This window comes from Panthera uncia, chromosome E1 (genome assembly GCF_023721935.1).
Source record: "Panthera uncia isolate 11264 chromosome E1, Puncia_PCG_1.0, whole genome shotgun sequence".
Taxonomy (NCBI): Eukaryota; Metazoa; Chordata; class Mammalia; order Carnivora; family Felidae; genus Panthera; species Panthera uncia.
The window spans coordinates 42167268-42193072 of record NC_064814.1 but is presented as its reverse complement, the minus strand read 5'-3'; the positions used below and the strand labels follow the sequence as shown (position 1 = coordinate 42193072).

General features: G+C 38.1%; 1 protein-coding gene across 2 annotated transcripts in view; it reads right to left on the bottom strand.

The window, feature by feature from the left end:
* Positions 1–3650: 3650 nt before the first annotated feature.
* The window catches only part of TAOK1 (TAO kinase 1), a 144621-nt gene continuing 122466 nt past the window's right edge, over positions 3651–25805 (bottom strand). For both annotated transcript variants that reach the window (XM_049637950.1, XM_049637951.1), the window contains exons 18-20: positions 23819–24031; positions 21726–21908; positions 3651–13005 (exon numbers count right to left, since the gene is read on the bottom strand). In XM_049637950.1, the coding sequence (XP_049493907.1) occupies positions 12544–13005; positions 21726–21908; positions 23819–24031 (858 nt within the window). In that variant the 3' untranslated portion in view covers positions 3651–12543. The remainder of the gene's footprint in view (positions 13006–21725; positions 21909–23818; positions 24032–25805) is intronic.

The window sequence follows — 25805 nt, the reverse complement described above, 5'->3', positions numbered from 1 at the left end:
ACGAAACTGGTGGGACATGCAAGCTGGACTGCCATTTGGCACACATCAGAGAGGGGACATGTGCTGAGAAATAAGGGGGGGCCTAAATTAGTTTTCTTTTTTTTTTCTTTTAATGTTTATTTATTTTGAGATAGAGACAACAAGCAGGGGAGGGGTAGAGAGAAACTCCCAAGCAGGCTCTGTGCTGACAGCAGAATATGTGAGATCTCTAAAACGTGAGATCATGACCTTAGTCGAAATCAAGAGTCGGATGCTTAAATGACTGGGCCACCCAGGTGACCCACTTTTTTTTTTTTTTTAAGTAAGCCCTACACCCAATGTGGGACTTGAACTCGCAGCCCCAAGATCAAGAGTTGCCTGCTCTACCGACTTTGCCCCAAGCCAGCCAGGTGGCCCAAGGGTGATCTAGATTAGATATAAAGTCTCTTCTCATCTGAGAGTTGGTGAATTGAAATAATGCTAATGAGCTCGGTAAGTTGCAAAGACTTTTGGTTGGTTGGAATCAAGATCACAGACCTGTTCCAGATTCTGGGAATTGGTAGACATAAAGATTTTAATGAAAATAACCTTGCCAAGGGGCACCTGCCTGGCTCTGTTGGTGGAGCATGTAACTCTTGATCTCAGGGTTGTGAATTTGAGCCCCACGTTGGGTGTAAAGATTACTTATAAATAAAATCTTAAAAAAATAATAACCTTGCCAAAGTGACCGAGGATGTTTTTCAGATACCCAACAATTATACTCTAAAGTATCCAGGAAGCACTAAGAGTTTGAAAGAAAAATGGAATTTCATTAAAAGAAACACAAGACACTAACACATCAAAAATAAATGTCTCTAACCCCTCCGTGTCCAGCCTTCCTGTGTAATGACGTAATACCCTAGTACTTATCACCATTGTGGCCGAACAAAAACTTCTAACTTGTTTGCGTCTGAATAATAAATTGCAGTCTCCCTGCAACAATGGAATGTCATTATTTTTTAAATCTCCAGAAACAAAGGCTCTGTTTGTCTTCTGAAGTCCTATGTGTACTGAGCCATGCCTGCTTACCCACCTGCAGAGTTAACAGAGCCTCGCTGCACATTCTGTTTGCTGGCTGTTGCTTCACTTCTGTACATCTAGCTTTGTGTTCTCAGGCACATCCAGTGGCAGCTCTGTTTAATCAAAAACCAGGCCTCCTGCTCTGGGCTAATAATTTCCCAGCAAACTCAAAATTCCCCAATCAATGATACCTACAAAGAGATATTTTCCAGTGAGCAATTAGTTAACTTGGAATAGAGTACTGAAGAGGTAGCTTGGAGATGTGGGTTCTATTTTCTACTTTATCTGTGACTCATAGGACTTTGGGAAAGTTATTTTACAAGTTGTTCCACATAAAGAGATTGAGACTGTAAATAGGCCTTAATTCAGAAGGTCTGTTGGGATAGAATAAAATAATAAAAGTAGGTAGGTCCCCTTGTCCAAGTCTACTTAGTTTGTCAACCAGAGCTCAAAGACCTCTAGGATGAGGTGGCATTTGCCTTCAGACGGAATGTGTTCTCCAATTCTTACAAGGCCAAGAAGTTCCAGTTATTAATTTCATGGTAAAGCTAGGAAGGCCTGCATGAGCTGAGTCCTGGGCTGCTCAGTTGAGGGCAAACTCTCCCCACCCCCTGCCCAAACAACGAGTGCACACACACATTCTCTGATAACCATGTTATAGCTAATAGGTTGCACATTGGTTCATTTGTTCCAGCCCAAAACTGTTTTCCTAGTTCTTATAAATGGTCAGAAAAGACGTGGCTTTAAGATCTCATCATTACTGGTTATGGGGCTAAAGCCCAGACCCCAAATCAGTGCTGTTTATGCCATACTTTGCCTTTTCTAGTCTATCACTGGCTGAGATGACAGTAAATAATGCCCATTTTAGACTTCATAAAGCATGGTAACGAAAGGGGAAATAATTCGTCTTCAGAGCTGCTTAGTGCACAGCTCTGCGGGGAAACCACACACGTTAATCTATAAATGGCACCCGTAAGGTTATTGCATAGCCTGCACAGCCTCAACACCCTCAACACCCTCAGCAACTCTGTTTTCTTCTACCATTAAGAACAAGTATCTGCAGATATAGTAGCAATTAAAGTCACTAATTGGCCACTACACATACAGAGACCCTAATTTTCCAGCTGGCATCTCTGAGATGCAAGTGATAGCCTTAGCTTATCGCCACTGTGGCTGTGGAGCTAGCCAAACGCTCTGGCAAATTTTTATTTATGTTCAAAATTCTTTTACAGTCAGGATAGGTTTTTACAGCTAAAGCATAGCTTAGAGCATCTTTGATGTGTTTAGACAATGACAAATTAGACATTTGGGTTGTTGACAGGGAATATAAGCTACAAGTTTTACAGTACTCTCCTTCCACTACAGTTTGAAGAGCCCAAATGTGGGGAGAATGAAGAAATTTTTTTTCCTTAATGTTTTTTAATGTTTATTTTTGACAGAGTGTGAGTGGGGAAGGGAGAGAGAGGGAGACACAGAAACTGAAGCAGGCTCCAGGCTCTGAGCTGTCCGCACAGACCCTGATGCAGAGCTTGCACTCAAGGACTGCGAGATCATGACCTGGGCTGAAGTTGGACATTTAACCGACTGAGCCACCCAGGCACCCTAGAAATCTTGTTTCTTAAACCTTTTTTGAATTCCTCCAAATTCTAAGTAGGAGGTTGGAAATGCTGGCCATAAGAGATCTGGGATCTAATCTTGGATCTCCTGCATAATTACACTATATAAAATGTTAATGTAGAAATAGCTCAGTATCAACACACTAGAAGTTAAAAAGCCGTGTTAAAAAGTTAAAAGTACTTTTCAGACAGTATTCTCTTCAATAAAGCAGGTAACAATTCTACTTTTTAAAATGACACTTAAAAGTTTCTAGTTAGGGGCACCTGGGTGGCTCAGCGGGTTAAGCGTCTCTTGGTTTCAGCTCAGGTCATGATCTCACGGTTTGTGGGTTCAAGCCTCGTGTCAGGCTCTGCAATGTCTGCGCAGAGTCTGCTTGGGATGTTCTCTCTTTCCTTCTCTCTGCACCTCCCCTGCTCACTCACTCTCAAAATAAACAAACATTTAAAAAAATGTTTTCTAACTAAAAAACATGAAACTCCCTCTCCCCAAATTAGCCTCTGGCAAAAATAGTCACTTTAACAGTGTTTTAAGCAATGGGGCTAGATTAGAAATTTGCCCCAAACAGGGGCAGAAAATATGATTTTCAAATTAGGGAAGGTAAAACCACCCAGATGAAATGACCTTTTGAAGTTCTGTACAAGATCCATGAACCACATACATTCATGTGTCTGTGTGTGGTGGGAGGAGCTGCAGTTACACAGACTAGAACATGGGTCTGTATAAAACCGCAGAACCTGCACTGAACCACCAGAACCTAAATGAGGACCACCTCACACCCACAACACAATCAGCGACTTCATTCTCTGGGCAAAGAGAATCTGAGGCCATTAGACTGGAGGGTTTATGTCTGTATCAGGGAGTTCACTCTTCCCTGTATCTTACACATTTTTGTAATAGCCCCAACATCTAGCACTGTGCCTGAGATTAACAGTCACTTAATTGAAATATACTTTATCTTTTGGAAATAAAATTACTTTAAAAAACTAAGCAGAGACTCTGTGTACTAAAATTACTTTATTACAGTTGATTTTTTTTTAAACATTTCCTTTGCTATGATACAAAGGATACTTACAAACAAAATATTACATATGACCTTGTTTTCGCTCTTATGTTCTGACAACTTGGTAACAGCTTTAAATGCACAATCTATACAATTAATACAGGTTATATATGAACTATAAGGTATGTTGAACCAGAAGAATACTGACAATATACTGTACAATAAGCCTTACCAGTTAGTGCTGCGGACCATTTCTACCAAAAGGAAAATGCACATCTGTACAGTCACCTTTACCAGCTGGTGCTGACAGTGAGGGAGAGGCTTCTTCCCCATTGCAACCCTTGATAAGCCTCCACTGTGGGCATCTGTTTGGTCCGAAAATTGAGAGGACTGTGTATATTTAAAATTAGTCATCAGTAAAGTGGCAGAACATCACTTTCAACATGATAATCTCTCACCAAAAAATCAGTCCTAGTTTTAAAAGACCACAAGTCCTTTGTCTACCGCGAAAACCCTACAGGCTCAAGGGCTTTGGGAGATGAGAAGATGAAGGCTGCCAAAAAAGGAGGCAAGAAACCAAGCCAAAATCTAGGTCTTGCAAAATCATCATTTTTCCCTTCACCAAAGGGAAGTAGAAATGTACAAATTCATTGATGAACCTCAATGATAACATATCAGTTAGCTGATAACCCTCATTTTATCTGGACCCCTGACTTGTGGGAATAACGGAAAGAGATCGTGAATAATATAAACCACTTTTAGAAAAGAACTTCTTGCTTAGTTAACATATTCCCTTTAGCCACCAGAGCTGGTCCTGGGCCATTACAGGTGTGCATTCATCTCTCAATGGTCTACTCGGAAATGATAAGGTTACAGCTTTTTTTCTTTTCTTTTTTCTTTTTTAAATAAAAAAGCAATTGACTGAAGCATTTTTCTTTTTCTTTTTTTTCTTTTTTTAGGTAAATAGCAAAAATAAAAATAAAAACCAACCCTGGCATTTGCACAAATGATGCAAATGGAGCGATGTGGCCTGTAAGGTAAGGGGTTAGTAGAAAGGAAGAGAGAAGTGAAGGAAATTCAGAGAAAACGATGTATTTTAACTTTTCTTAAAAATTTCTACAATACATGTGCAAAAAAATCATGCTGGTTGAGGAAAACAAAGGGAAATGAGTATATAAAACTAAAAACATAAATAATATGTTTGGATGACTGGTGAAAGCAGAAACCAACCTGGGTTACCAAAAGGATTATACATTCAAGATGCTCTTAAACCCAGTGGGATAACTTATGTTAAAACTGTGTTAATAGTTACGTTAAAAATCTCAAGTTTGTTTTTAAATCTTCACAATACAAGCAAAGCTGTTTTAAAATATACACTATACATATTTCTCAAAGTCTCTCCAACCTCATTAATGCGCATTAGGCTTTTTCATACACTAAAACAAGGGGGTTCTGAAAGCTAGGTTGCTCAGAGTAACCCATCCATTATTTAAATGTTCATTTTAAGTTTTAAATGGGTTAAAAATTTTAGCAGACTTACATAAATAGGATTTAGCAACACAAGTGTTAATTTAAAAAACTCTAAAGCATTTACAAATTATCTGGTTGGAACAGTCTGGGAAAGGTATGTGCACTATTACTTTAAAATGTTATTTACATCAGACCATTGCTTTTGTAAAAATTTCTCTAAAAGATAAAAAACAAAACTCAATAAATTTGGAGCATTAACCTATTCTAACCTAGCACAGAAGGATCATAAAAGTAAAGGTAAAATACGAAGAAAATTATCTTCTAATAGAAACCCCACATATCCTCTCCACTTGGATTTTGCCCTATGAAACCACCTGCAACTCCTAATAGGCTCATATATCAAGTGTCAAGATAATGTGGTAAAATATCTTGTCAGATAAATTACTGGCCTCAAGTGGACTTTTTAAAAAAATTCTTCCACCTTGTGTCTCTGGCTTGGATTATTTTAGGACACATACATGTAATTAATTGGAGGGGCACTCTAAGTAGGCACAATTCCCATTTAATGTGGAAGAAAATGTGTAACACATAAAATGTTAGGGAGAAGGGTGGTGGTTTCTTTGATATTATGAAATGCAAGGAAGCACATTTGGAATGGGCACCAAAAAAGAGCTATCTGGCAACACACCAGGGGCAGCCAACATCTTAATAAACTAAATATAGTTGTCTATGACAACAAGGGGGTTAGAAGGGTCCAGGACACCCCTCTCCCACTGTTTGATATGTGCCAAATAGTCACATGGACCAGCCAGAATCTGAAAACATTAAGCAGTTACATCTTTTTAAATCACGTAATTCACTCCATGACCATGTGCAACTTATAGTAACAATAATGTTCATGCTGAGGCAATGTACTTGAGGGCTCAGAAAAAGCAAAATGTGCCACTGAGAGAAACCTGTTCCCATACAACTGGTTTTCATGCTTTCAAGTGGCCCTAATACACCTTTGAAGCTAAGCCAAGCCATGCAAAAGCAAAGAGTACACACTTTTCATTAACATTGGTATCTCATTTTGCTAAACTCCACTGACCTCAGAGTTGCCACTGAAACATATCAGTACTGAATGCATACAAACGACGGTTCACGGGTTTTTTAAAATGCATTTCCCTTGTCTATATTTACCAGCCTGTAATACCTTAGGCTACAAGGCATTTCAGAGAAAGGTTTAGTGGGGATAATGACAAAGGAACATATGCAATTCTGGAAATAGAAAAATTCTCCAGAAATGGGATCAATGTGCCAGCAATTCACATAGTTCATTTCACTGAAAATTCAGCTACAGAGCCCAATAAACAGTTCCAAGCCATAATGTTATCACCTGCATAATTTACATAAACATTAAAACTCTTGCACTTTATAGACAAAACACACGTCTGTAAACATGGCCACTGGGGGAGGGAGGCTCCCTACCTCATTCATGATCGAAAACATGTAATCATTATATTAAATAAAATGACTTTGCTTCAAAAGATGTAAAACCTGACCGATTAAGCTTCACTTTCCCCTGTTCAACAACAGTTAAGCATTAATTCTAAAAATGTCACCTAGGATGGTTTCAGGATTAGATGCTAAGACCACAACTGGCAATGACAGCAACTCCTCTCTAGCTGGCACAGACTTATAAACTTTAGTACAAAAACAAAAAAATACAGAAACTAGGTCAATTTGTTAGCTACATATTTACAGATAATTACATGATTTTTCACTCATAATTGCTAAAAACTATGAGTGAAAAGCAAACTGTGCAGGCTGAATTACCCGTACTTGGTGGGGGGAGGGGAGGGCTCCTTGGGCATCAAGACACCCTTTTCATTCATTCAGAAATCTCATCTTCTCTCCACTTTTCCATGGCAAACTACCTACAGATGTCCAGGTTGGTATATCCAGTGGGCATCCTGTTTCAGAGAGGATTCACTTTTTTCTACATTAAAGAAGAATTTCTTGTATATTTAAAATAAAAAAATAAACCCGACACAGACAGACACATACATACATGCAAAAAAAATCTCTCCGCAACTTCAAAAAGTTAGGATTGCTGGGAAACAGTTAACAGTGATGGTGACATAGGAAATGGCTCCCCAGTTTTAATTCTCCGCCTGTATTTTCTTTAAAGATATCTATTTTTGGGTGGGTGGGAGGGAAGTGCAAGTTTAAGAAACCCACAAGAGGCAGATAAGGTGCATATTAATTTATATTTCTTGTAATCTGAAGACTGTCATTAGGCCAAACGGGTTCTCTTCCTTTGTGAGTGAAATTTTGGAAATTTGAATATAAACGAGGGAAAACTTAGTCAACGTGACTTTCAAGGGGGCTACCGGAATTCAGCAGAAAAATATAAATGCACAATAACGGAAGAGTTCTCAGCTTCACTTTCTTTTTCTAGACAATGTTTAAATAAAACTTACTTCCTTACAAATTAATAGTCATTTCCAATGCAGACCTATTGTGGTGATTTCATAAAAGTGCAGACAACATAACCACACACACAGCAAGACAGACTTCAATCAGTAGTCCTTGCATACAAGAGGCAAGTCTGCTAAGTGTACAGCACAGCCTTCATCCTTTAGGGAATCTGAGGATGGGAAATTTCCAGTTCTCAACTTAAGAGTAAGTGAGCGCCTTCTCAAAGGCAATGCTACAACCTCAGGGGCACTATCATGTTAGGTGAGGGAAAAGAAGAGAGACTTTGTCTCTCTTTAATAATGATCTGTATTTTGGTAAGCAGCTCAGAGATGACAGCCCAAGTTTTGGCTTTGTTCCTTAGAGAAGGTAGATTTCTATCTAAGAAACAAGAAGCTCTTCTTCCATCATTATAGGAGATTCACACTTCTATACCTTAAATATATTATTTTCTGACTTGAATACACACTTACACACTTCACATTGTAAGCATGGGACAGAATGCAGGACCATATAAACCTCCCAGGAAAGGGTTGCTGTGTTGGGCCAAATCTGTGCTTGAATAGTAGTGGCTCAGAAGAGCTGGAAGGTGCATGAAGAACTTAACTATTGGCAAGCAAGAAGAGGCAGCTCAAGGGAGAAAGCCCCACACCAATACCATATCCTTCTCTCCCAGTGGCCATTTCCTGTTGATCTCACCGTTTAGGAGAACCTTAGATGCTTTAGCAGTAATTCCTTTCTTGGCTGTTTTGGTCCTTAGCAAAATGTGTAAGTGTTAGTATCAACGGAGTAAAAAGAGCAAGAGGATCAATGGCATCACTACTAAGAAATACACCGAGATCGCGCACATGGAGACTGTGACTTACTGGTTCTTTTCATCATCTTGGCAGAGGAATCACCACCAGTGTTTGTAATTTCCACGGTTCATTTCTCTCTGCACCACTTATCGTTTATTGCATCACAACACAAACTCACAGAGACACTAACTGGCTCCTCCCCTGGCATTATTTTACTGCATTGCAACTTATGGTTCCACATTTACTTAACTTTCTTTCCACCCACACAAGTGCTAAGAAGGGAGTAAAAAAGAAAAGATTGCATCTAATGACCACCTTCTCATACATATCAACCCAGAATACTCATTCTTAAGAAACACATGCATTCTTGCCTTAACTGAGGACTGAAATAACAAAATAACAGAACCTTAAGCACCCTGATGGAAATGTACAGTATGAATTACATCCATCTATCTATACACACATATAGACACTCATATGTATATACAGTATATACATACAAATGATAATAACTATACCAAAATGTGCATATTTAACACAGTTTTAAAAAGCCAGTAGATCATGGTATAATACAATTTATTTCCACTAGTGAATGGCACAAATGGAGAAATGCAAAGGAGGTGTTTCAAGTACAATAGTCATTTTTTCACAGGTGAAAATAAACAGTATTATTCCAGTGTCCAACACAATGTATTCTATAAAAGTTTAAAATGCCAGACATTTAGTACTTAAAGAAGTAGAAAGTTACTAAAGTCAGCCTTATGGTCTGAGAAAGATACTCATAGAGTTTTCGATTTGGGGATGGGGGGTGAGGAAAAATAGGGAGGAGTGTCAAGGACAGTTTTAGTGTACTGAATGGTCTTGATGTCTAGGCAGCTGAAAATCATAATGACTTTGCTAAAAAGTTCAATTTATCAATAAACCCTTGGCTTTGGGTACCAAGCATATTATACCTGTGGGGTGGTTCAAACGCAGGACTATTCATTTCTAGGCATAGAAAGGACTAAAAGGACTGGCAGCTCTAAATAAAAACAATATAAACACATTTTCCAGCTAACATTCTCTATATCACGAAAATACTTTCAGATCCTACAATTTGGGGTTCTTAGAGCTAACTTTAATAAGAAGAGAAAAAGTATGTGCAAAAGGAAGGAAACCCAATTAGGAATAATATATTTCAAGGTATGAGGTTTTGCATTTTTAAAATGCTAACTTAAAAAATGGGAGAGACAGTGAACACAAGAAACTTTTTACTGCCAAGCTCTGGATACCAGATATAGCATTTACAATGTTCTGATATGCTGGACAAATTTCCCATACTTTTTATTTTCTTAAATACATATATACCAAGTGAACACCAACACTGGGGAGGAGGTAGTATTAATTTGATCAAATGTTGACATTTGTACACTGACTCAGAAAGTGCCTGCTTCTTTCTTTAGGATCTCTCAAAACTTTTCATATTTTCCTGCTACAAGCTTTACTCTTTGATGATTCCTACCATGTATGAGATTCCTCAGAAGTCAGATCACACAAACCAATTAAGTGAAATTATTTTTGCAAACCATAAATATTTTAATTAAATTAACTTAATGGAATAATCCAGGTATAGTCATGACCTACATGAAAAACTGGCTGTCATGCAATTCAATCAGATAGATACAAAGCCCTACTGGACAGACATGCGGAGTCAGTACTCAATCACGATTTTAAAAGTATATATGAACTCAGTAACTCGATTTGACTAAGTCCACAAGTAGACTCTAGCATGTATCACGGGTAGTATTTTGGATTTTAAAGAGTTTCGTACGCAAAACTGATCTGCTTCCATATTCCACCCCCTCCAGTAGTACAGATTGGCCAGACTGAATGACAGTTTTTTGAAATATATAAAATTCCATTACATTTTTGGACATTTAATTAATTCTAAAGAGCTCTCCTATCATTTTCCTCCAAACAGGTATATATCTCAGTTTGTCTGAAATACGGTAATATTTTAATGCCAGAAAAGAGAGATTCAGAAAATCAGAAGCCCCTTTCATTAGATAGGACAAGTGCATGTTATGTTCACCTAATAACTAGTGATCGTGAGCATGGTCAAAAGGACAATGTATCATAGTGTTATCTGAAACACTGCCTAAACTGAGTGTGAATTCTACTGTTACCTTGGTTTTTCAAAAATTTACATTAAAATATTAATTTTTCTTCCAGTTACCTTTCAATGAATGCCAGAAACTCCTAAAGGGGAGGCTTCATGGAGATTGGGCTGACATACCTGGGGAAGACTTAAATTTGGTTGAGAAAAACCAAGATTTCAACAGTGATAGATTACTGTTTGGTCATCACTCAGGTCTAGGTGTCACTGAGACTTAGGGAATTCTAACTTGGAGCCCTCTGACCACATGAAAATGAGGACCCAGAGTTAGTAGCAAGGGTTCTTCAAGACAACTGGGGAGGGGGCAGGGCAATAACTTGTAAGAAACTCTGATCTGTCACTGGGAAGGACATTTTTTTTCCTTCAAGTCATACTCATAGCTCCTTAACCACCTTCAACTCAATTTCCACACTGGGTGTGGAATGCCAAGGAACATCTGACTTTTAGCGTTGGGTTGATCCTTCATTGCAAAACATAAAACAAAACAAAACATGCCCCTCTCTGGGGAAAAAAAAAGTTAGCTTTCATTAAGAGATTCCCTGACCACTATAACTTACTTAACCTTTTTTTTTGTCTTTTTTAATTTGCCAAACTTGATAGTTCCTTTTCAGTAGTACTTTAGCACTGAGGCTAGAGACTTCTGGAAGTGGTGTTTCCTACTGTGTGATGTTAACATGATGCCAAATGGTCACTAAGTCTCAAGGAACTAAAAGTTTGTAAAGTATTGCAGCAACAAAAATAGCCAAAAAAAAAAAAAAAAAAAGAAAAAGAAAAAAGAAAAGAGAGAGAGAGAGAGAGAGAGACAAAAGAAAAAAAAAGGACCTGCACATACAGCAAAATCTACAGTGGTGATGAGGATTAGTCAGCAGCTGGTAAAGTCATTGGCTCAGTGACTCCTGGTTCACTATGGCAACTAAATATTTAAATAATTGGCTATTCTACTTGTAAACAGGAAATCCCATAAGCCAAAAGGGGGAGGATAATCAAATTATGTCTATGTAGTGTAATGAGAATTCCAATGGATGGCAGTTTGCAAATATGGCATCCTTCAAATACCTCTGGCATTTGATTTGTATTGGCTATATGTCTGTTTTTGTACAAAGTAAAAGTACTGTTTGGGGTCTTGGGAGTTATAGAGCTTAGCTAGGATGAGATATCACAGTAAAAGCAATAAAACATTAGGATATATAGGCTTCATCTCCTCACTCTGCTGCTGAACATACCCACCACATGAACTTTCAGGGGCCTCTCTCACCTTCCAGTCTCCCCTTTGAAGGCTCACAGGTTTGTTGATGCAATTTCCACACAACTTGTGATCTCCTGAAGCACCTCCATCTCACCATGCCACAAAGAAGGCACAATTGAACGGACAAAACAAAAACAAAAACTGACAAACTTATGCAGCATTCAGAAAAAGAACTAAGTTGTTTTCTACTCTCTGTAAAAGTCAATGCAACCCTTTAGTGTTCGTGAATTTCTACTCTTTTACTCCAAATGAGGCCGAGAAGTCAGACCAATTTAATAAAGAAAATACACTGGTGAGGGGATACAGGTGTGTTTCAATAATCACTTGGTTCAACATATGCTGCCTGCCTGCTGTGAGTGGCTCATAAGAATTTGGGGTGTGGGGAAGGCTTTAGATCTTTTCACAAATTTCTTAGAATACAGTAGCCCCAAAGTGATGACTCACGCCACTATGCTGTATTCTATTTTTGCAGTGTTCAAAAATTACCCCCAATCTAGCCAATTTCTTTTTACATACACACAATTCCCCCTTTCAAAAATTTTCCAGAAGTTAAAGAACAAAACAAAACCCGGCAGCCAAATGCTATGACATCTCAATTAGTAAACACAAAACAGAATGCTTTACAAAAATGAATAAAATATACCATATGCACTCAGCGTCCACACTGTAGTACCCAAGTGAGGAGGCTGCTGTGATGATGTCTGTAGGCAGTTTCTTTTGGCAGACAGCTCCAGCGGAATTGCCACTCTCAATTATTAAGTTATGTATAAGACATGTGTGACCCATTGGATATTTGTGAAGTGACACTCGTGCTTCTGCTCATGCCCTGCTCTGTCCGTCCCCCAGAAGCTGTCCGCCTCAGAGCCTGAGGGCTATTGCGGACTCCCATACTGCTACCTCGGGGTACCCCTTGCATTGGCCCTGAAGGGTGACCCCATGGTTGGGGTCCACCTTGCATTGGATGGCCCCAAGCCTGTGGTGGGCCACCCATGGGATGACCCCAGTGAGGTCCTGGACCCCCAGTAGGATTATGAGACCAACCAGAAGCTCCCGGGTAGCTGTGGCTAAATGCCTCAGGGGAAAGATTGGAAAGGACCATGTTACTAAAACCTAGTCTCATGCTTTCAGAGTCAAAAGCTTCAATTTCTCTGGCTTGGCGCTCCAACAGACTTCTTATTCGTTCTGTGCGTTCATTCTGCAAAGCCAACATCTCTTCCTCAATCTGTTTGGGGTTGGGGAGGAAAGCAAAAAGAAAGGTGATTTATTTAAAAGAAAATCTATAAATTAAGGAAACAGTAATTACTCAGCTTTGAAGTGAATCATAAAATAGTTCATTCTGGCTATTTTTTTTTAATTTTTTTTTTTAAACGTTTATTTATTTTTGAGACAGAGAGAGACAAGAGCATGAATGGGGGAAGGTCAGAGAGAGAGGGAGACACAGAATCCGAAACAGGCTCCAGGCTCTGAGCTGTCTGCACAGAGCCCAACGCGGGGCTCGAACTCACAGACTGCGAGATCATGACCTGAGCTGAAGTCTCATGCTCAACCGACTGAGCCACCCAGGCTCCCCTCATTCTGGCTATTTTATGGATGTACGTTTAAAGTTAAAAAAATTTTTTTTTTAACATTTATTTATCCTTGAGGGAAAGAGAGAGTGTGAGTGGGGGAGGGGCAGAGAGAGAGGGAGACACAGAATCTGAAGCAGGCTTCAGGCTCCGAGCTGTCAGCACAGAGCCCGATGTGGGGCTTGAACTCACGAGCCGCGAGATCATGACCTGAGCTGAAGTCGGATGCCCAACTGACTGAGCTACCCTAAAGTTTTTTTGTTTTTTTTTTGAGAGTGCAAGCAAGCATGCATGTGAGTGGGGGAGGGACAGAAAGCAAGGGAGAGAGAATCCCAAGCAGGCTCCACGCTGTCAGCACAGAGCCCAATGCAGGGCTCGATCTCATGAGGTCATGGTGAGATCATGACCTGAGCTGAAACCAAGAGTCAGATTTTTAACCAACTGAGACACCCAGATGCCCTGCACATTTAAGAATTTAAAGAGATGTTGGGCACCTGGCTAGTTCAGTTTGAAGAGTATGTGATTCCTGATCTCAGGGTCATGAGTTCCGGACCCACACTGAATGTAGAGATTACTTAAAAATAAATAAATAAAAACTTAAAACAAAATTCTACAAAGAAATTAAAGAAATGTACTCTAGGAATCATGTACAACTTATTTTTTTTAATGTGTAAGATCAAGTTCTTTTTTAAAAATTAAATTAGGGGTGCCTGGGTGGTTTAGTCGGATAAGTGTCTGACTTCAGCTCAGGTAATGCCTTACGGTTCATGGGTTCAGCCTCGTGTTGGGCTCTGTGCTGACAGCTCAGAGACTGGAGCCTGTTGAATGTTGAATAAACATTCAAAAAACATTTTTTAATTAAATTAGATGATTTTATATTTAATATAGTTGATGTTACATTAGTTTCAGGTTAAAATCAAGTTCTTTTTTTTTTTTTAATTTGGTTTTTAATGTTTATTTATTTTTGAGAGAGAGAGACAGAGTGTGAGCAGGGGAGAGGCAGAGAGAGGGAGATATAGAATCCAAAGCAGGCTCCAGGCTCTGACCTGTCAGCACAGAGCCCGATGCAGGCTCAAACTCATGAGCCATGAGATCATGACCTGAGCTAAAGTCAGGCACTTAACTGACTGAGCCACCCAGACGCCCCAAAGTCAAATTCTTAAAAGCAAAGGCAGGGGGGCCTGGCTGGCTCAGTTAGTACAGCAGGTGACTCTTGAGCTCAAGCCCCATGTTGGGTGCAGAGACTACTTTAAAAAAATAAATCAAGGTAATTATCATAAATGGCTATTAAATTCATTAGGTAAAAAAATGAATGAAAAAAAACGTGGGTAAGGGGAAACTAGCCCTATCAGACATCCCATAATGTCACTCTAATAAAATATGGTATTGGTGTGAAACATATAATTAGTAAAATAGAATTAGAATGAAGATCTCAGTTTGCAGGCTTTTAATGCAAGACAAAAGCAGTACTTAATGGGAAAAAAATAATGGAAGCACAATTGGCTAATATCTAGAAGGAAATGGAACCCCATCTTAATACCATATTCTAGACAGACCAAAACTTTAAGTGAACACAAACAAACCAAAAAACCTAAAAAGTTTTCATTAAAAAGTTAGAAGATTCTATGTAGCTAAAGATTCATAGCTGGGTAGCCATCATCATCAGTTCTGAAAAACTGGACGGTATTACAAATAAAGATAGTTGGCTGTATAGGATTTTTTTTAATATTAAAAAATACATAACAGTCAATAGATAATGAAAAAAAAAAGGTTGATAGAGAACTCTTGAATGATCAGATGGACAAAACCTGAACCCACTGATCAATATTAATATCATTTAAAAGTGAGACAACTAGACATTATGTATCTCTTGATGTGATGCAAAAGGAAGTACACAGTAACCCTTATGAAAATTACCTGCAAAATTTTTTGAAAGAAAAGAAAGTTTAAATATTATCATGCCTCCAGATTTAATTACCAGTTTACAGGAAATATGAAGTAAAGGAGACAGGAATACATTAAATGACACCACAAAAATGAAATAAGTCAAATTCATACGTGAGAATTCCTACAGAGTAAATGATCCAATCCTCAGTAAAAAAAAAAAAGGGGGGGGGGCAGGAGTGGTTACAGACTAAAAGACTTAAAAGATAATTAACCATAGGTGCCTGGATGGCTCAGTTGGCTAAGCAGTCAACTCTTGGTCTTGGCTCAGGTCATGATCTCACAGTTCAGGAGTTCAAATTCCATGTCTGGCTCTGCACTAGTGGCATAGAGCCTGCTTGGGATTCTGTCTCTCCCTCTCTCTGCCCCTCCCCAGCTCACTCTCTCTCTCTCTCTCTCTCTCGCTCTCTCTCTAAATAAATTTTAAAAACTTAAAAAAAAAAAATTAACCAAATGCAATGTGTAGACTCTGTCTGGGCCCCAATCCAAATAAACCAACTTAAGACATTTTTGAGATAAAAGGGGAAACTTAGGCATGGACTGAGTATTAAACATTATTAAAATTTTATTATGAATTTTCTTAGATATCACAATGGAATTATCATTATGTTAAATTCAAAAAGTCTTTATCTATATTTAGGAGTCAAATGATGGTATGCTGAAATTTGCTTTAAAATACTCCAGACATTCTTCCCCACCTCCTGCCTCCACCACATAAAGCTGTGGGTGTGGAGCAGGGGGATAGATAAGAAAAAATTAGCAAAATATTAGTAACTGTTGAAGCTGGGTGGTGAGTACTGGGGGATTCCATTGTACTAATTCCTACTTGTGTATGTTTGAAAATTTCCATAAACAGTTTTTAAAAGATAAAAAGAGATAAAGGAGCATTAAATCAGATATCAAGGTATTTGATGATTTAAGCCAACAGTCACTTCTCTGCAGAACTTTAATTCAACAAATGTTTAGTTCTTATGTATCAAGTTTTCAGAAGTACCCTTTTTAAAGAATATGAAGTTTAGCATGGGAGACACATGCAAATACAAAATCTCAATAGAATGTGGTAAGACATAATAACGAATTTATAAGGTACAAAAATAAAAAGGGATGGAGTGATTCACTCTATAAGGGAGAGAGACGAGGGCAAAGTATTCTCAGAGGAGGTGGCAGAAACTGGATTCTGAAGGAAGAAAACAGATCTACCAGGAAGACAAAGGGGTGGAAAAGATATTTTCAGCAGAAGGAACACGTGTAAGGGCATGAGAAAATGATAAAATAATAATTATTATGGCCAGATGGATTCCAGTAAGAAGAGTATGAAAATTATTGAACATTCTAAGTACTAAAGTGTTACAAAGTTTTACAGTAAGCACTTCATACCAAGGCTGAAGAAGAATTTAAGATTACACATGAATGCTTTTTCTGAGGGAAAGACATCAAATTGTTAACTGTGGTGATTTGAATGGTGGGACTAAAGACATCTTAATTTCTATTTATGTTTTTCTAAAGTTGTCAAGTTTTTTTTTAAGTTTTTTTTTTTTTAAGGTTTTATTTTTAAGTAATCTCTGCACCCAACATGGGGCTTGGACTCACACACAACCCCGAGATCAAGAGTCGCATGATCTACTGAGTCAGCCAGGTGCCCCTAAACTTGTCAAGTTTTAAGAAAAATGATTGTGAATTTGTAAAATAATTTTCCACTTTTACTCTCTTTATATAAAATACCCGATTCATATAGAATTTACATATCTCTAAGGATTCAAAGAACTTCAAATTTTTCTTTTAAATATTTTTATGTAAAACTTTCAAAAATCCATTTGCTAAAAGCATTTATTTTAATTCAAGGGATCTAATAAATGATGAGAATGTGCTAAGTATATAACTGATCCAGATGTCCTGCATATTATGAAGGAAACTCATGACAAAAGCATTAAACACACTGGAGCACCTGGGCAGCTCAGTTCATTAAGCATCTGACTCTTGGTCTCAGCTCAGGTCTTGATCTCACAGTCATGAGTTCAAGCCCCACACTGGGCTCTGTGCTGGGTGTGAAGCCTACTTAAAAATATATACGTATCTATGTGTCTGGTTGGGGTACAGCAACCAGATACATAGATACATATATATTTTACACATTAATGTTTCTCAACCTTTTATCTAGTAAGCACAGTTTTAATTTTGATTAGTTTTGTCACTTAAACTCAGAACATTTTTCAACAAGATAAAAATGAAAACTAAGATTTGTGATGGGCTATATTAATTCCCATTTCTTTTAAAAGATGTTAGTTATTTCTGAAAATTAGAAAGGTGGTTTCACTGGGTAGATAAGAATTACCATAATTAAGACTTTTGAGAGGCTCTTCCAACCCATCTCCTTTGAAATTAAATGTGATTATTTTTATGTTCCACAAAGAAAGGTCCTATAAAATATTCCAATTGTCGATTCTTACTTAAAAACTACTAACCATGTTGTTGGTGCTGTGACATACTGAGGGGTGCCTGGGTGGCTCAGTCAGTTGAACATCCAACTCTTGGTTTCCACTCAGGTCATGATCTCACAGTCATGAGATCGAGCCCCACCTCTGACTCTGCACTGGGCGTGAAGCCTGCTTAAGATTCTCCCTCTCCTTCTGCCCTCCCCCTCAAAAAATTATAAAAACAAAAACAACAATAACAACAACAAAACAAACAAAAAAAACACCTACCAACCATGTTGTTGATGCTGTGAAATACTGAAAGAAAATTCAATGATAATAAAAAAGCCCATTTATACTTCAAAGACACTGCCACTTTTCATGCATGTCTAAAATTCACATGGAATTTAACATTTATAGTTATGTTATCTTGCTGTTTATGTAAAGGAAGAGCAAGAAAAGTTGTAATAAGACCTCATGTGAGTCAAGTGCAGCTTACATTGTTGGTGTCTCAACAACCTAAAGGAACAATTTTTGGTTCATTTGGAGGCTGAAAGCAATCTTCAAAGAGAATTGTTATTCATCTATGAACAACTCTGATTTCACCTCTATTTTCAGATGACGGTTTCTTATCTGTACAACCAGTAGGTACAAAGTGCAGAAAAATAGCTGTTAAAAATTTTCAAAGTTTTTGTAGAGAAGGTACATGGACTTGGTAGTTGCCAAATGACCCAACTACTTTATAGTCATGCGCTTCACTTGAAATGTAAACATTAGCCCTAAAAATCAAGCAGCAACTCAAAGCACTATTTATCACCCTATTGTTCTTTTATTATTAATACTAAAATATCATAAGCACTTTCCATTATCAAAGTTAATATTTTAAAAATAAAAAACAACCAATTGGGGCACCTGAGTGGCTCAGCTGGTTTAGTGTCTGACTCTTGATTTCGGCTCAGGTCATGACCTCACGGTTTGTGGGTTCGAGCCCTCATCGGGCTCTGCACTGACAGTGCTGAGCCTGCTTGGTTGGGATTTTCTATCTCCTTTCTCTCTCTGTCCCTCCCCCACTCGCTTGTGGGCACTCTCTCTCAAATAATAAAAAAAAAGAAGAATCAATCAAATCTCTGTATTAATACTGCCACTACTAGCATTCTTTCAATTCACTTTAAGTATACTTTGTCATTTTTATTTCATTCAACATATCATAAGCATTTCCCCATATTAATACTGTCTTTGTAGCCATCATTTAAATGGCTGAGTAAGAAGATTTCATTGGCTTGGTCATAATTACTTAATTATATCTCTATTTCAGATGGTTAAGTGTTTTATTTTTTTTTTCCCCATGTTTTTATTTAAATTCCAATTAGTTAACATACAGTGTATTAGTTTCAGATGTAGGATTTAGTGATTTATCACAACACGTGCCATCCTTAATCCCCATCACCCATTTAATCCATCCTCCACCCCTGCCTGAGCCCCCATCCTTCCAGTAACCTAGATGGTTAGGTGTTTTAAACCATTATAAAGTATGTTATAGTGATAATTTTTATGCATATTCCCCCCTATATTTTGGATTTCTTTTTCTTAGACTAAATTCTTAAAATATTAAATACTTAACAATTCTAAAGCTCAACATATACATCCAAATTGCTTTTCAAAATGGACTAACAGTCCCCCTACGCAGTAGGAGCAGTACTCCTACGCAGCAGGAGAGTACCACTGCGTCTTTACCAGTGGGTACAGTTTTACACCAGGCTTTGCAGAACATGTAAACTTTGGTTCATATATTGAAATAAGACTGTACCTAAGTAAGATACTAATTAGCACTGTTTAACTCTCAACCACTAGGTGGAGCTATAAAAATACAAATATATTATAATAGTACCTATATTTCTCTCACAACACTATTTCTACGATACTATAGAAGTTTTCCTTTTAGTGATAATTTTGAAGCATAAGAGACAGAACTTTACAGTGAATTTTAAATATTCAAATTGGAATCATATTTATGAAATCTGTACATAGTACAAACTAGATTTTTCTTTTTTCTTTTAAAGTTTATTTATTTGAGAGAGAAAGAAAGCACAAGCAGGGAGGGGCAGAGAGAGGTGAGAGAGAGAATCCAGAGCAGAGCTTGATGTGGGGCTCAAACCCACAAACTGTGAGATCATGACCCGAGCAAAAATCCAGAGTTAGACACTTAACGAACAGAGCCACCTGCTTATCCCCAAACTAGATTCTTCTCAAATTTTATATGTGTTCTATGTTTCTCATCTTGAGTGAGAAACATAACTGAGATAATTTATAGAAGCAAATACCTCTCAAAGAAGCCAGCAATAAAGACAGCTGTCCCAGGGAAATAGTAACATCTTAGTGGATTTTTTGAGACTATTATTTTTTAATACAAGAAGGCATTGTATTTTTATCCAGAAACAATGACAACTTTCATTAGGCAAGACCATTAGAAAAGTATTCACTTACAATGGACCTAAGACTATACCAGCTGTTGGGAGCTTATGGCCCAGGAATTCTTGAACATAGCTCTGAATCCTAGATAAAACTGATATTCTACTACAGTTGCTCCTTAAACAACACAAGTTTGGATGACATGGATCCTCTTACATGTGGGTTTTTTTCAGTAAATATAGTACAGTACTGTAAATGTATTTTCTCAATAATATTTTTTTTTCTCGGGGCACCTGGGTGGCTCTCAGGTGGTTGAGCTTCCGACTTTGGCTCAGGTCATGATCTCACTGGTTCATGAGTTCAAGCCCACCTCGGGCTTGCTGCTGTCAGCACAGAGCCCATTTCGGATCCATTGTCTCCTCTCTCTCTGCCCTTCCCCCACTTGCGCTCTCTCAAAAATAAACATTAAAAAAATACCTGTTTTATTTTCTCTAACTTACTTTACTGTAAGAATACAGTATATAATACATATAACATACAAAGTATGTGTTAATCAACTATGTTGTCGGTAAAGCTTCCGGTCAATTTTATAATGTGTAAGAAAAGTTATACACAAATTTTCAACTGCATGGGTTGTCACAGCCCCTAACCCCTGCGTTAAGGGTTAAGTATACTTCTAAAAACAAATACTTTTCCTCTCAAAATTCTGCCCATCACCCTTTCCCTAAAACATACATAATACTCACACACAGCTCTACTACCTTAAAGGATGAAATGAATTTGGAGATTATAGTTCTGTTCTTTAATATATCTGACAAAGAATAAGTAAAAAATAAGTAAGTGAAGATACGTCTAGAAGTAACATTTTCAGCCTGATTTTTCACCTATGTGGAACTGGTTTTACCTCCCGCCCTCTAATAATCTTCCACCAATCTGTATAGTTACAGGCCCAAGATGTACAAGTATATATTCCTGATGCTTCATTCCTGCTTCTCCCAGGCAATTACTAATGTTCTGTTTCTTCACTATCCAAGTTTTTCTCCAATCTCCTTTTTCACCCCCAATCTCCTTAACGAGAGAAGGTACACAAAAGAAGTGAGGAACACAGAGACAGAACTACTCTCTCCCAATTCAACTGTCTTCACAGAACCCCATATTCCTTTTTCTAGCAATTACTACTTAATTATATTTCCTTGATGTTTAGAACTCAATAATTATAAGGTTAATTATTGGGTCAATAATTTTATTTATTTTTAATTTTAAGTGTTTATTTTTTAAGAGAGAGCAAGAGCAAACCACGGAGGGGCAGAGAGACAGAAATCTCAAGCAGGCTCCACGCTTTCAGAGCAGAGCCCAACGCAGGGCTCGAACTCCAAACCCTGAGATCATGACCTTAGCCAAAACCGAGAGTCAGACACTTAACCAACTGAGCCATCCAAGCACCCAAATCAATAATTTTAAAGAAAAAGCAAAACGCTACCAAAACTAGAATTAAGGAAATATGGTATTATGAAAACAATCCAATGCCACCTCTGTCAATATGAAAAATATGTATAAAATGCTTTTGCTAAAAGCAAACACTAGCACAATTACCTTCCTCATATTACTTATACCTTTTGTTCTAAGAGTGCCCTGCGGAGGGAGACCCTCTGTTCAAGCTCTCGAAGCTCCCGATCATGTTGTGCCTCGGCTTGCATCTTGATTTTGCTCTGATATGCATTCAATAGCTCCAGTTCCTGCTGCAGCTGCATCTTTAAAACCTGGCATTCTGCTTCCTGTGCTTCATCCAAACGTAGCTGAAAGAAAGAAGGAAAACAAATATATCTAACTGTGAGCGCTCTATTCCTGACCTATGGAAAAGAGGAGGTGTGAAAGAAGACAGACTACTCTTTTGTAGGATATACAATTGTTCTCTCTCATGTCGTGGAATGAACATCTCTGAAAAAGGAAGGTCTAGTAACCTTTATCTTTATGAAGATAAAGCTATCATCAGCTCTTTGGAAGATGGCTAAATAACCATATTTTTCGTAAGAAAAATCTAGAATCTGATCAGGTAATATGTATGACTCTGAATGTTTTCTCTCCAATGAAAATAACTACAGCATAGGGACCAGCAAACAGCTTACTGGCCAAATCTGGGCAGCAGCTGGGTTTTTTTGCTTTCATTTTTTTATATACTCCACTAGTTAAGAATGGTTTTTACATTTGAAGTAGTTACATTTTAAATAGCTATATAAGTATCCACATAATATCCTCAATTTTGCTTCCTGGCCTACAGACTCTAAAATACCAAAAAAACATGTTTATGAAACTTATATAGAAAATATTTTACATTTCTATTCAAATGTTACCATTTGGATTCCAAATATAGTACTACTTTTTACCCACTACCTAACAAAGCTGCTGTTCCAATCTTGATATGCTTTTTGGATAAGCCTCAACAGGCATGTGCTAAGAGGCACTGGCAGAGAGCTTGTTTAAAACTTAGTGTCTAGGGGCACCTGGGTTGCTCAGTCAATAGACCATCCAACTCTTGACTTCGGCTCAGGTCATGAACTCACGGGTTGTGAGTTTGAGCCCCAAATCAGCATCTGTGCCCATAGCGCAGAGCCTGCTTGGGATTCTATCTCTCTCTCTCTCTCTCTCTGCTCCTTCCCCACTCATGCTTGTGCTTTCTCTCTCTCAAAATAAATAATAAACTTAAAAAACAAAACAAAAAAATTTTATGTCTGGGGCACCTGGGTGGCTCAGCTGGTTAAGCCTCCGACTCTTGATTTCAGCTCAGGTTATGATCTCACAGTTCCTTAGTTCCAGCTGTGAGGGGGGTGGATCTGCTTACATCTCAGAGCCTGCTTGGGATTCTCTATCTGCCCCTCCCCAACTTGCGCGTGTGCGTGCGTGCGTGTGTGTGTGTGTGTGTCTGCATGCGCATGTGCATATGTACTCTCTCTTTGACTCTCTCAAAGTAAAATTTATAAAAAGAGAAACTTCCCTGGGAAGACTTTAATTAAAAAAATTTTTAAAAAATGTTTATTTTTGAGAGAGACAGACAGACAGACAGACTATGAGCTGGGGAGGGGCAGAGAGAATCTGAAGCAGGCTCCAGGCTCTGAGCTGTCAGCACAGAGCCCGATGCGGGGCCTAAACTGATGAACTGTGAGACCATGACCTGAGCCGAAGTCAGACGCCGAACTGACTGAGCCATCCAGGCGCCCCCTTAATGTTTATTTTTGAGAGAGACACACACGGAGCATGAATAGGGGAGAAGCAGAGAAATAGGAAGACAAAGGATCTGAAACAGGCTCCAGGCTCTGAGCTGTCAGCACAGAGCCGAAGCAGGGCTTGAACTCAGGTCAGCACAGAGCCTGATGTGGGGCTTGAACTCAGGAACAGGAATGGTAAGATCATGACCCAGGCCGAAGTCAGACACTTAACTGACTGAGCCACCCAGGCACCCCTCCCTGGAAAGATTTTAAAAATAAATAAATAAATAAAACTTCATGTCTGAATGTATCAATAAGAATTCTGCATACATCATGCATACTTCCAAGCAATGCTCAGAGAAGGAAGAATATGGACCATCACCATTATTTCCCAAGCTGCAGGAGAAGTATCATTTCTAACTAGTATTTTAATTGCTGGGATTTCATTGCTGGTAGAAAGAAAGGAGCACTAAATTTATTTTGTCTAAATAAAACAAACTCACAGCTTGTGTGGAGAGCATTTCATTAATGCTGTGGTCATACTGCTCAGCCAAGATGGCTAACTTCCGGGTCTGCTCCTCCTTGAGCCGTTTCAGAACAGCTTTGTGCTCGCTCTTTGGTGTAGTCTCCAGTAGATGATTTCTTAATGCTTTGTACTGTCTGGTTTGGATTTTACAGGTATCCTGAAACTGCTTTTTTATTTGGAGTTCTTTAGACTGGGAAGAAAAAAATAGATGCATAAATTTTTAACATTTGGCATTTGGTATACCTTAGGTTTTCATTAAAAGAAAGGCTACTAGGAGAAAGGGAGAAAACAAAAAGGTCAGATCATAACGTCGCAGGTACTTTTACACTTGGCTATTGGGTCAAACCACTGGATTCTATGCATTTTTATAACAAAAGCTCTAATTTAAAACATTAAAATATCAAGAACCTCATTTATCACAGGACTTCAAGCAATAGTCATTATTTTGTTAGTAAATTTAGTGATGAGCAGGTATTAAAATTAGCTTTGATTATGGTATATATTAATGACAGAAAATCAAATTTCTTCTCATTGATTACATGTAGCAAAGTATTTTATTGGCCAGACAATATTTTATCAAATCTCTGAGGCAGAAAATAAGCATATTTACTCTCTTCCATATCTGAAACACTTTGCTTCAATTTCTTTTAATAACAACCTCAACTCTAACTACATAGTGTATGAAAGATTCCACAAAAGCAGGGTATTAGTAACAGACTAATATTGCTTCATACAATTCTTTTCCTTAAGGAAATAAACTAGGTAGAAACATCCTTAGCAAAAACTTGAAAGTCAGTCAAGTTAACTAACCTTTTAAAGGTCAAACAAAAGTTATGGGATGAGGTGTTGGGGCGGGGGGGGGGGGGGGGGGTACTGGGCCAAATAAGCGCTTGTTGGGATGAGCACTAGGTGTTATATGTAAGTGACGAATCACTAAATTCTACTCCTGAAGTCATTATTACACTATATGTTAACTAATTTGGATTTAAATAAAATTTAAAAATTTTAAAAATAATTAAAAAAAATAAAGTCATGGGGCAAGGGAGAGGACATCCTTTCTTGGAGTGATAAGAGCCATGAGCTAAATAAATATTTCTGAGATAAAATAATTGAGCTCCAAGACAGAGAGTTTTGGCTTTAGTTTTTGCTAATCACTGAACTCAGGTTTTAAGATTTAACAAGATGAGATATAATTCTGTAAAGTATACTGAGTAAGCCTGTAAATGAGAATATATTCATTTACTACACTAAGGCAGAAACTACACTTGAAATTATTTTACCTAAATATAAATACTGCTAGATATTGATTGGTTGATTCAGTGTGCAACAAATGCACGTATTACACCAAAGTAAAACACTTGTCAAGGAACTATTCACCACCCCTTGTAATACTACAACCTCAAACAGACCTTTTTTTTTTTTTTTTTTAACGTTTACTTATTTTTGAGGCAGAGAGAGACACAGCATGAACGGGGGAGGGTCAGAGAGAGGGAGACACAGAATCTGAAACAGGCTCCAGGCTCTGAGCTGTCAGCACAGAGTCCGATGCGGGGCTCGAACTCACAGACCCGCCAGATCATGACCTGAGCCGAAGTCGGCCGCTCAACCGACTGAGCCACCCAGGCGCCCCAAAGAGACCTTTTCCGTATTTCACACCAACTGAAGCACTATGTCATAGTCATATACTTTATTCTGTGAAGGGTCAAGAATTGTCTAGCTAGAAAGCAAAACTCTTGCTTAGTAGAGACCAAGCAAAACTCTATGCTTGGTAGTGCCACACTTAAATGCTGTCCTTGGTTAACAAAATTCTTCTAACTTAGCTAGGAATCAAACAATACAATTTAGACATTCTCTCCTGCCTCTGTATAACATTCGTTCTTTTAAAAGTTTTTATTTCTAAAATATTATATCAAGAAAATTATCATTCTATATTAGTGTAGTAAGAAAAAAGAACTTGAAAATTT